At 37.2% G+C, this 12,276-nt stretch overlaps 1 protein-coding gene across 1 annotated transcript; it reads left to right on the top strand.

Annotated features, from left to right (window-relative positions):
* Positions 1 to 2,985: 2,985 nt before the first annotated feature.
* LOC121326973 (interleukin-6 receptor subunit beta-like) lies at positions 2,986 to 11,904 on the top strand. The gene is made up of 12 exons (XM_041270669.1): positions 2,986 to 3,179; positions 3,528 to 3,682; positions 3,922 to 4,081; positions 4,327 to 4,409; positions 5,345 to 5,561; positions 6,420 to 6,614; positions 7,201 to 7,302; positions 7,760 to 7,906; positions 8,373 to 8,513; positions 9,113 to 9,209; positions 9,786 to 9,870; positions 10,363 to 11,904. Exons 1-12 carry the CDS (start codon positions 3,074 to 3,076, stop codon positions 10,999 to 11,001), a joined length of 2,127 nt encoding a protein of 708 aa, XP_041126603.1. The 5' UTR covers positions 2,986 to 3,073; the 3' UTR covers positions 11,002 to 11,904.
* Positions 11,905 to 12,276: the final 372 nt, after the last annotated feature.

The raw sequence follows: 12,276 nt of genomic DNA, 5'->3' as shown, positions 1-12,276 counted from the left end.
GGTCCTCTTTCATACCCAAAGTCCTAATAGTCAATACACTTTTAATTAAGCAGTCTTAACTAATTGTGTCCTCAATGTACATGAATTATCAAGTAGTCAAAAGTCCTCTTTCATACTTTACCCTTGATTCTCACTACATTCTAAAAACTGCATATAAAACAAAAAACCAGTAACTACTCACCAATGTACGTGGTTATATGTTCGAGCTGAAGTCTTGATTCAAAGATTCTCCACACCGTCTGAGCTGAAAGTAGAAACAGTCTCCTTCTGTCTGCTTTGTCCTGGTCCTCTTCATGGGATACAGGCTTGCAAAAAAGGTTTCTCCGTAATCAAGTATCAACCCCCCGGTATTTGGAAAAAAAAAAAATGTATCAAGAAACAGTCCACAGGTGGCTCGCCAATGAAGTAACTTAAAAAAATAGATGGTGGTGATTAAGTAGATTCAAGAAAATGCACAGAGTCCTTTTCTTCAATCAGTTGCCAGGTTTATTGAGATATGCAGGGAGTCTGGTCCCAGGTACAGGACAAACACAATACTCAACATTACAATGTTTGCATGACATTAAATACCCTTCTGTATAGATGGTCCACCTCCCCTTTCTCTGGCACTTAACCAATGGTCAAGGTAATTTAATTTATTGTGTGAGTGTTAATGTGTGTGTGTCTGTGTGTGTAGTCTAGTGTGACAACCTCTGAACTCACTGCATTCTTCACACTCCTGGAGACAAAAGGTCCATACATCTGCCTTTTGTTATCTCCTTGCGACCCCCTTTGATGCCAGTGGCATTATCTCTTTCGATCTCTCTGAAGTCTTTAGAGCCTGTTCCCTTCTAGTCCACAGCATTGTTATCTCGTTAGCTTGCAGTCATTGTTGGGCAAGAAACTTGTAGACGCAACGTCTCTATCAATTGTAAGCAGTACTTGCAATTTGAACCAAACAGTCTGCTATCTGCAATATTAGTCTCTTTTCAGAAAAAAAAACACCAGTATAGCTCTGCCAGTCCACATGCGTAGCAAACTCCTAATCAATTCTCAATCCATGTTTTCCAACATGCCTGTGACGGAAAGATGAGTTCTGGTGATGAATCTTCCTCCCGACCTGTGAGGGCGCTAAAGAACGGGAGGAGAAGTATCTGGAAGGGCTGGCCTGACAGTTCGTTTCCGGGTCAGGGAAGTGGGTCAGCCTGGAGGGAAGCGCGACTCTGTTGTAAGACCGTATTGATTTGAAAGGTAAACGAGAGGCAGCTGCAAGTAATAAGGCAGCTGCAACCGTTTATCTCGATATCATGCGGGATTACATATAGGGGCCAGGGTAACGCTGATCTTCTCCTTCGTTTGGGTAAATGTTCGGAGAGAGAAGGAGCGAGAGAGGAGCTCTCGTTGTTACAGAGAATTACGTGTTGTGTTTGTTTAATTGTTTGCGTTTTGCACCACCAGACAGTTAACTCACCTATCCGGAGCTGTCGACCAGGGTCAGCACAATCCGGATCACCACTGCACAGAACCGTCACAAAATACAGTGTCTTCACCCACCACAAGCACGTCGGCACCCACCCAGGACTGGTGACCGTGTGTTCGTTTTGTTCGGGACTGTGCCCTATTATTGCTATGCCCGTGCTTTACACATTGTTGTGTATAGCCGGGGATTTATTATTTAACGGTCACCAGACCTGGATTATAAATAAAAGCACCTTTTCACTGGAAACTGTTGTCTGCCTGTCACTCCTGCATCGCATCACCGCTATACCTGTTCCCCTCCACTAGCCATTTTGCCACAATGCCTTATACCGCTTGTGCTAACTTCTGCAGGAAAATAATACTGTGTATCGGGTTCCCAAACTTGTTTTACATGAGGCCCATCTGTTCATCTACATTAGGCCCACTATTAGCCATTCTTTAGGAAAAATGACAAAAACATTTTTAAACCTGTAACCAGGCAAAGTGTGTGATGATGGCGGATAAGAAGAGATCGTCTTTGTCTCTGAAAACAAAACTTCAAATTATTGATGATCTGGACCTTAAAAGAAAATCACAAACCACAATCTGCACATAACTGGGCTTGGTAAAGAGCACTGTTGCAACCATGTGGGCCAACCTTAAAAATCAAGTCTCCTGCAATTGAAGATGAAGCGCTGACCCAGTGAAAACGAATTCGGACCTCAACTCATGAAGATCTTGATGAAGCAGTTTATCGATGAATTAAAACAGCCAGAGATAAAAACATTCCAGTGTCGGGTGATATGTCTTACCTGCAAAGTCCGAAAAATTTGTCTCTTCATTTGGCATCGAGAACTTAGTATTCAAATGGATGGGTAGATCGCTTTAAGCAGAGGTCCCGGGGGGGGGGGGTTCGTTATAGTGAAGTTAGACTGTGTGCGTGTGTGTATATTACATATATATATATATATATATATATATATATATATATATATATATATATATATATATATATATATATATATATATATATATATATATATATATATATATATATATATATATATATATATATATATAATATCTGTCATTTGCTCCTGCAGCCCACTTGGGACTGCATCGTGGACCACAGTTTGGAAACCCCTGCTCTATATAATTGAAAGACAACAAGAATCACATCACAAAGCACTACTCACTTCTTTTTAAATCCTCCAGAGTATCCCTTCAGCTTGTTTTACTACTGTTGTTATTTCACAGAATTGTCACGGTCTGCAAGGATCTGCTGCAGTTGTCTATCCCTCAACTCTATTGTAACCACAGTGCTGCCCCTTTATAATGCTTTAGGTGGGAACCATAGTTAGGAGACCATACTATTTGTGTTCAACCTTATAACGAGAATACAAGTGGTAGTGGAATGGAATTTTGGGGCAAATGGGAGCCATGATCATACTTCCTTATAACCTGAGCCACCTTATAAAAGGGGGAGTACTGTAAGTTGTGAATCTTAATTGACAGACCTGGGCACTTGTAATTTTAATAGTATTTAATATCTGATTCAAAGTCTTCTTCATCTTCCTTTTATAGGATTAGTAATACCTCAGAAAATATATCCAGAATTGACGAAGGCGAATTAAAAATGACAACCATGCCTGTTTTTGTCAACATGAGGATCTGGGTTGAAGCAGAGAACCAACTTGGAAAAAGCACATCAGAACAACTTCATTTGGATCCAGTAGACATTGGTAAGTGTTCAGTGGAGTATACCTGCCCCTGCCTCGTTCACTTGGCTCTTTTTTGTGAATCTCAAATATGGCTGACACATTGTTCCACCTAACCTGACATTCTTGTAGTAACGTTGCAATGTTCTTTCATACTTCTTTTAAATATTGATAACTGCAAATAAAATGGCATGCATACAAATCCTAGAAGCCATATCATATGATGATTGCATGTTGTGATGAAATAAATTATTATTATTATTATTATTATTATTATTATTATTATTATTATTATATTATTATTATTATTATTACTATACTTTATTTGTATAGAGCACATTCATACATTTGTATTTGTATTTGTTTTTACAGTGAAACCTAGTGCCCCAGAGATTGAAAAGATTAGTTCTGAAAAGGAGTTTCCCAACTCGTTGGTGGTGTCCTGGAATCTCACTTTAAATCCGCTTCTCTTTAAACTGAAGTACAACATTCGCTACAGGAGCGCCAGCAGTTCCGAGTGGACGAAGGTAAGAAGAAAAAAAAACTGACAAAATATCTACGCATTTGGGATATTTATGTTGTGCAAAAGTAAAGGTCAAAAAAAAAAAAATTCCAAAATAGTTTAAACTGTGAGCTGCATGCTTGTTGCAGTGCCTTGATTTATTTGTAAATATTATACCAGTTTTAATTCATTTTAAGAGAAGTTGCAGTTATTGAAATAAAAAGGCACGTAATAGTTACTTAAGTCACTAAACACTGTTTACAGGTTCCACTGAGTGAAACAGGAAGCAGCATTAAGTCATTTAGACTTCAAGACCTTAAGCCCTATACAGAGTATAGAGTTTCTGTCCGGTGCATCAAAGAAGATGGTTTAGGCTACTGGAGTGACTGGAGTAAAGAAAAGAGTGCAACCACACCCGAAGTCAGTAAGCAACTCTCCTTGTTCTTATTTTATATTTTTTTCCTTTGATACTGTTTTTTTTTTGTTTTGTTTTAGCGTGCTCAACCAAAAAAAATTGTTATCACCACCAATTGCTTGAAATTTGAACTTGCATTTTAAATCCGCAAGAGAAATGTGCGTGTCTTTAGTTGATTATTCAAAGAGGAATCCAGTGAAATGTATTAAATGTATTTACTTCAGTTATCTTTTTATTTCGTTTTACTTTTTAAGAACCTTCTGGAAGACCAGATCTCTGGAGAGTTATTGGCCCTTCTGATTCTGACAAAAATCGACGTGTAACACTGATATGGAAGGTAATGCATCATATGGTGCTTTGTTCTTATTAAAACAAGGAGAAACCCTTCATACTAAAGGACTGTAATTCTACTGTGCATTCTTATGAACTGTCCACATAACTTTAACAGGAGGAGCAAACCATTGTAGAGGTGCCCAAGAAGAAATATATCCTGCCTACAATCTTATTAGTAGACAACCTTGGCAATTCAGTTCTTGTACTTGTACAGGTCAAAATGACTTTAGAAACGATAAATCCTTTTTTCTTTTTCTTTTTTCCAACACAGTATTTCTTTTTTAGTTTTTTTAAGCTGCATGTTTTATTATTATGTTTTCTGCTTAGAGATACATGTATAAAAATGTTATTCTATGACCTGAGGGACCTTACAATACTTCCTGAAAGTTTTGTTGAAAAATATTGATGTTTGGGCAAATATTGGATGTTTCTCAAAATAAATATTTATAAATACAATAATCAGATTTACAGTGTTTTTACAATGTTTTTGAACAAGTTCCTGCAATGTTTTGTTTCTGCATGCTGCTGTAAACTGTCTCCGCCCTTAAAAATGAAATGTCTGTCTCTGTGACAAAAAAAAACACCAAGTCAGGCAGTGAAAGTGAATCTATCCCCCATACAGTGATACAGTAAGTCAAAGAAATTAAGAGCATTTTTTTTTTTCACTTCAGTATGATTGTGTTTACACGATCACAGTCCTTCAAGAGTTATCTAACGATAGTAGGCACTCAGATAGTCATTGATAATAGGTAGTAAGCACTCGGATAGTCATTGATAGTAGACACTCAGATAAACATTGAATACATCACTATTTATATTTACATTCTAATCTTCATCAGTTCTTTAATTTTGATTCTAATCTGGGTCTAGAAAGTTTCCAATTAAAAAAAGTTGAATAAATGCGATTTTAAATTAAGCATATTTTGCCTTTAATTACAGGAACCAGATCCCTCTGTTGCAAACGGAAAGATATTGGGATATGAAGTACAGATTGAAGGGAGACACTATCCTGCAGCAAAACGCTTCACAGTTAATGGGACAAGTGTGGACTACACATTAACAGAAGGAGCAAGCTATCATATAACTATCGCTGCCTTTAATTCAAAAGGACAATCTCCTGGTGCAAGGTTGTTTATTCCAGCAGGCAGTCAAAAAGGTATGTGTGAAGAGTTTTTTTTTTTTTTTTCAGAATGTACAGTAATCCATCGCATATCCGACTGCTCTGGGACCAGAGTAAAGGCAGATATGTAAAAAGGTGGATGAATGAATCCTGTTTTAAATACCGTTATACAAAGTTGTAACAATTACTATGTTCACCCAATTAGTGTTTTGAGATTCAACTTTTATTAGGGAGCTCCCGTAAATCCCGAGACGGAGGTCGAACAGGATTTGAACTAATCTGAACTAATCTTCACTGTTCAATAATAAACTAACATTGCTGAAGTTGTTGATCATGGCAGATAAACAGCAAAGGCGAATATGTGACGGACGGATACGTGACAGATTATTGTATTTAAATACAAACTAGATCATCCTTGTGAGAGAAGCTAATATGTTTTTTGTAAACCTAATTCTGCTGGAAACTCCTTCTAGTGGCACCCTTTACTTTGACCTCTGACCTAAGAAGGCTGCTATATTGGGGTTGTATGTGCCACAATATTTATAAAGCTTAAGCCATATTGTCTTTTTATAGGTGGTACAGATATGTATTCTTGAATTCTCACAATAAGGTTTTATTAAAAGTAGTGTCCAGTAGAAATTAACCATTTCACAGCCATATTGTTTTAATCTCTGGACATGACTAATGCATAACTTTTTCACACGTCTTTTATCTCATGTTTACAAACCATTCCATCCGATATGATAGTCACCTTGCAGGGGTGCTTTGGCGACGGGGATATACCATAGTGGAGGCACTTATTAGTGGTTGACCTGTTCTCTGTCTGGAGCTGCTTATCCAATTGTGGTGAAACTTTCTAAGCATTATTATATTTAACTCTCACTGTTATTTCAGAGCTTCCTTCAGTGGAAGACTTGAAGGCATTTCCACAGGACGGCAAGTTGTGGGTAGAGTGGAAGGCCCCTCGTAAGAGCGAATCGGAGTATGTTGTTGAGTGGTGTGCAATGATGGAGGAAGGGGGAGGATGTTCCACTGAATCCATTGAATGGCAGCGTGTATCAGCATTATCTATTAATACAGTCCTAAAAGGTAAATAATCAACCACAAAAATGACTGTATGTTAGTACTTGTCATGGGAACAAGATCAATGTATTATTACTTGACTTGAATCCTTTTTGTCTTTTTTGTGGTGGTTGGATTAGGCTTAAGGCTTAATCATCTTATTGTATTAAATAAATATTGAAAGAAAATACATTTTCAATGAATGTGAGAGCCATTTGCATCATTTAATCATAATGTGGAGCATTATAAATATATTCTGTAGCTTTGAAAATGTTTTTGTTTTTGTGTACTGTAAGCCTGTAAGTTGGTAAGGTAAGTTGGACTCAATGATTCAATCAATAACCATTACCTAAAGTACAGATATATAGATATATAATTCTGTGATCAATTGTTTTCTGTGCTCTGTAGTTGCAAATAACCAGCACCGACCTAATATTACAGTCCACTAGTGGTGTGATAGCGATAATACTAACGTCACTAGTGAATAATGGTCATCACTGTGTGGTACGTTATTCCTGCTTTCATGATTTCAAGTTCATTTGCTGGCTTAGTGATGGGGAATAAAAAGTGAACGTTTGAAATATCACAGTTAAATTTATGTGTTTTTCCTTAGGCAATATTAAACCTCTGAAGCGCTACAAAATATCTGTGTTTCCGGTTTATTTTGGAATTCCTGGTGCTTGCCGTTCAGTTGAAGAATATCTGGAACAAGGATGTAAGTATTCAAGTGCCCTGTACAGTATATACCAGCATTTTATTAAATGTTTTACTCTAACTTGCTAGCTTAATGTGTAATTAACAAACCTCCAGAAATAAACTGTAACTTCTATGACTGATCAGAAAATAGCTGGTTTATATTTTCCCTTCACTATTAAATTGCATGTCCCTTTAACTCAAAGGAACATTTTTATGACAATTTAAGAAGGGAAAATGAACAATCCTGGTTCATAAGGTCGCTGAATCCTGGCTGCTGATTTCCTATTTGTTTTCTTTTATGTTCTATATTTTACACATGGATGTTGTCTAGACAGCAAGGTGTGTTTCTTTAAAAAGTAAATGTTTTGAGACCTATATAGTGAATCAAAGTGCACAACATGTAAGCCTCTTTTAAGCCATGCTGTTTGTTTGCTGGTTTTATTTATTTTTTCTTATAAAATATTTTTTTTGTTTAGCTCCTACAATTGGTCCTACTGTTCGAACAAGAAAAAAAGAAAGAAATGGAGCTTTGTTAGAATGGAATTTGATTCCACTTATGTCTCGAAATGGATTCATAAGAAATTACACAATATTTTACCAGGCTGAAGGTGGGGTTGAAGAATGTAAGTAAGGAGATGGCTCCTTTTACTTCTTAAATTATTTTTATTTTGTGGGGCTGCGATGCCGGGCTGTCAGAAGATCGAAGATTGATTATGGGTTATTAAAGTCCTTGGCTGATCTTGGGGAAATATTTTTGAATTTAAGCATCATCCTTTGCCTGATCTGCAATTACAGTTTGATTAATATCTAGTGTTAATGCAATGTTCAATAATAACTTGTTGTCATACAAGGATAGCTATTGTTAGCGATTAAGGCATGCAAGTGGAAATGTCACTGTTTCAATAATAACTTATATACAGGCTTTGAATAAAGTGGCATTTGCTGTTGGTTGTCTAGCCAATGTAGAGCACTGTATTTCTTCATGCCAGCCCTGTAGATAGTAACTGTTCATCTTTATAATGTGTGTTGGAATAAATAATTAACATGTACGGTTGCATGTAATTTATCATTTTCTTTTCTTTCTTTCAGCAATAACAGTTGATTACGCAAACCGTCAATATACTTTAACTTCACTCGGCATTAGTGCTATGTATGCTGTGCACGTAAGTGCGAATACTGATGCAGGGAGCAAAAACGGATCTGAATTTACATTTACAACTCTGAAGTTCGGTAAGCGATTCTACACCATGTATTAATCAGTGACTACAAAACAAACAAATATACAAAAAAAACCCTTTTCAAATTCATCTTAAGTGAAGCTCCTGTTCCTTTAGGCAAAGCATTTACAGTGGGAAAAATCTGTTTAATCACGAGGGTGTTCCGTTAGGCAGAGTGTTCTCTTAGATGGTATTCCTATATGTAGAGACTACTGTATTATCAAATCAAACTTTGTGTGTGTTCTAATTCAGTGTGTCTACTATTGGTTTGACAGCTTAGTCTAGTTGTTTTGGCAGGGCCAGGGGGATTTTCAGGGTCAGTCTATTAAGACAGGGCTGCAGCTATCGGTAACTTGAACAGACAGGACTGAAAATGAGTGATTAAGTGGGTTGTTACAGATTATTTTCCCTCCAAATGGTTAACTGCCGTTCAGTGTCAATGTATCTGATCTATTGGGGCACCTCATCATATTAACAGTGGAGGAGAGGCAGGGGTTGGGGGATAATATTAATGCAGTCTCAAGCAGGCTATTTGCATGTTAAACTTTATGGAAGCACAGAACCCCCTTTTAATGTCAGACCAAATAATGCCCTTTGTTTTTTTTTTGTTAGCACCCGGGGAAATTGAAGCTATCGTCGTGCCAGTTTGCTTAGGCTTCCTGATCACCACTGTGGCGACCCTGCTGTTCTGCTTTAACAAGCGTGACCTGTAAGTCCAGACATTGCAGTCCTATGTGTCTTGAAGAACGTGGTGTGTTTTTGCATCCCTGTGAAGACGCTACATTCTGCGCATTGGGTGTTATGTACAAGAGCCCCTTCCAACCTGTAGAGGTAGTCCTGTGATCACCTTGCCTGTTTTGTTTTAGTAAGTTGCATTGCTTAATTTCACAGCAGCATCACACAGTAGTAAGCTGAAAGGTACAGTAGCACCCTGTACATCAAATACCAATATTATATACAGTAGTTTCACACCAGTAGGTTGTAATTTGCAGGTTCCTTGGTATTGAGCATATACTGTATGGACACTTCTTGTGTTAACCCAAGCAGCTTACTATAGGTCACCTTTAATTCTTTCTATAGTTCTTCAGTGGCATCAAAACATATAAATTCACCTAGTCCATAACTTTCAAATGTGATTCTTTTTTTTTCAATGTCTGTTTTTTCATTCTCATTTATGTGTTTTACTTTGAAGCCATTAAAATAAAGAACATTTTCTGAATAATAAGTTGATATAGTTGATTTAATCTAAAACATGTTTTTTGTCGTCCTCCTGCTTTTCTTTTAGGATTAAGAAACACATTTGGCCACAGGTGCCTGATCCTGGGAACAGTCGTATTGCAAACTGGTCACCTTATTCGGGTCCAATTCGGGTAAAGAATCCTTTTTGTGTTGTTATCCATAGTCAGTTTGAATAAGTACAAAAGTTTAATAAAGGGTGTATGTCATGTTGTTTAAACACATTGTATTTTCCAAGAGAGTCCTTTTGTCCATTCTTACCATACTGTACGTACCCTGGGTAACACCCTCAGTAAGGACCCTATTTTGCAAAGCTGTAGTGCAGTTGCGTATCATGTTTGCCCCAGATTACCGGTATTGAGTAGATGAGAATTGCTGAAAGGGTTAATGAACGGATCAGTAGGGATCTGCTCCATCACCTATCACGACATAGTCTCACAATTTGAACTTGAGTGGTCCTGTTCATTTATACCTGCAAAATACAGGTCTAATCAGATACATAGTTGAATTAGACTTTTTTTTTTTTTTTTTTTTTTTTTCATTCATTCATTTATTTATTTATTTATTTATTTGTCCAACCCATGAAAAACATTATATAAATGTAGAAACCTTTTTTTTTCTTTCAGCCTAACTTTAGTCCAAAAGAACAGGTTTACCCAGAAGGTATTATTACTGACTTCAGTGTAATAAATATAGAAAATGACAACATTGACGATTACAACAAGGCATCAGATTCCCTGAAGAAGGGAAAGTACACATCGGAGGAGCACAGCAGTGGGATTGGAGGCTCTTCGTGCATGTCATCACCCCGACAGAGCGTCTCGGACAGCGACGAGGCTGATTCGGCACAAACCACTTCCAGCACAGTGCAGTATTCCTCAGTGGTGGCGACCGGCTACAGGGGACAGTTACCATCGGCACCTGTGTTCGCAAGATCAGAGTCGACCCAGCCACTGCTCGACTGCGAGGAAAGGCCAGAAGAGCAGCACCTGTATGGAAACTTAAACAGCGAGCAAGGGGTGACGCGTCCTAGCAGACTGTACTTCAAAAGACCCAGAATGATAAATGAAGATGCAGACCCGAGCTGTGATTCTTTGGGGTTTTGCCCAGCTGACGAGGTAACTCTGCAGGACTCTGCTGCCACAGGTTCTTCACAGCCTGACAGTGAAGGACAAACTGTCCCCAGGAATGGTATTAACGCCAGCCCGGAAAGAAACGAGACAAAAAGCTACGTGCCACAGCAGAATGGTTACAGGGCACAGTGAAAAAAAAGGCCTTTGTTTCTTTTGTCTTGTCCGGAGTGCCTCTGTTTAAGAAACAAAACACACAAAACAAAAGCTAAATGAACCCTTGGGGCGGCTAGGGGCATTGTATATAAACCAATAGGACTGTACTGGTGCATAGTGAATTTGACATCAGGGTCAATTCATAGATCTAAACAAAGGGTGGATCCCAATAAGGCTACTTTTTACAGTATGTTACATAAACATATTAGGGGATGTGCTAAAAAAAATCAGTAGGTCACACTTGTTCTTCGTTATTAATGGCCAGGACACCTGGAAGCCCAACAAAACTACAATTATATTTTTAAAAAAATAAATAAATAAATAAAATGATCTACTCTGCACAACTTTTTCGTTCTTGGTTATCCAGCATTTTCCGACAGTATATTTTTAGAGTCAAGTTGAGATTATTAAAACTGAGTAGGTGGGGAAAGCTCTATAGATCTTCTCTAGATCACACTGACAGTAAAAAAAAAATGTGTTCTAACTAACAATGAACATTTTATTGTTTTATGGGTAGTCGATAATAGGAGTGAACTGATTGTATTGTAAGCTATTTTGATCAGCCTCAAAATATTGACCAGTTTTATGTTTTCTTTATGTAAAGTTTCAAATTTTAATGTAAAATGCTTCACTGACAGCATTTAGGCGTTGCACCAACACTAATCTTACCAGTGGCAGCTGGTGGATTCTGAGAATGTGCAATGTGTCTAATTTTTTCTTCTTTTTTTAGTATTTAGTATTATTAGCATTACAGAAATGGGGATTTTAAACATGATTTTCAGCTTTAACATCACAAATTAACACTGACAATGAAGCAAAAACAGGTTGATAATTAAGTTAGGGCACTGTCAGAATTCTGTGATTTTAGTTTTTACCGTTTTAGAAAATGTAATTAGGTTGATTTTAAATGAAGTTATGTGCACCGCAGGCGCAGCGAACAACACAAAAGTGTAAATCTAGTACAGGCTTCTATTTCTTTCCATTCTGTTTGAGTTTGTGTGTTGGAGTAAAAGTCACTTTTTATTGAATTGTATTGAAAAAATAGTATTATTAACTTAAAAAATGGGTTGTATAAATAAAAAAAAAAACAACATACTTATTTTTTTTTTCTTTTTCCACTCCAACAAAACAAATCATTGTGTTTTGTTTCTCTGTATTAGTCATCAGTCATTACGGTAAAACAAAAGAAAATACCTACAAACAGGGAGCTAACTGAGTGACTTGCAACTGTCGATCTAGTTTTTAATTTATAAG

The sequence above is a fragment of the Polyodon spathula genome, chromosome 2 (assembly GCF_017654505.1).
Source record: "Polyodon spathula isolate WHYD16114869_AA chromosome 2, ASM1765450v1, whole genome shotgun sequence".
Taxonomy (NCBI): domain Eukaryota; kingdom Metazoa; phylum Chordata; class Actinopteri; order Acipenseriformes; family Polyodontidae; genus Polyodon; species Polyodon spathula.
Note: the sequence above shows the minus strand (reverse complement) of the source record. Positions and strands in the feature narration are given on the sequence as shown.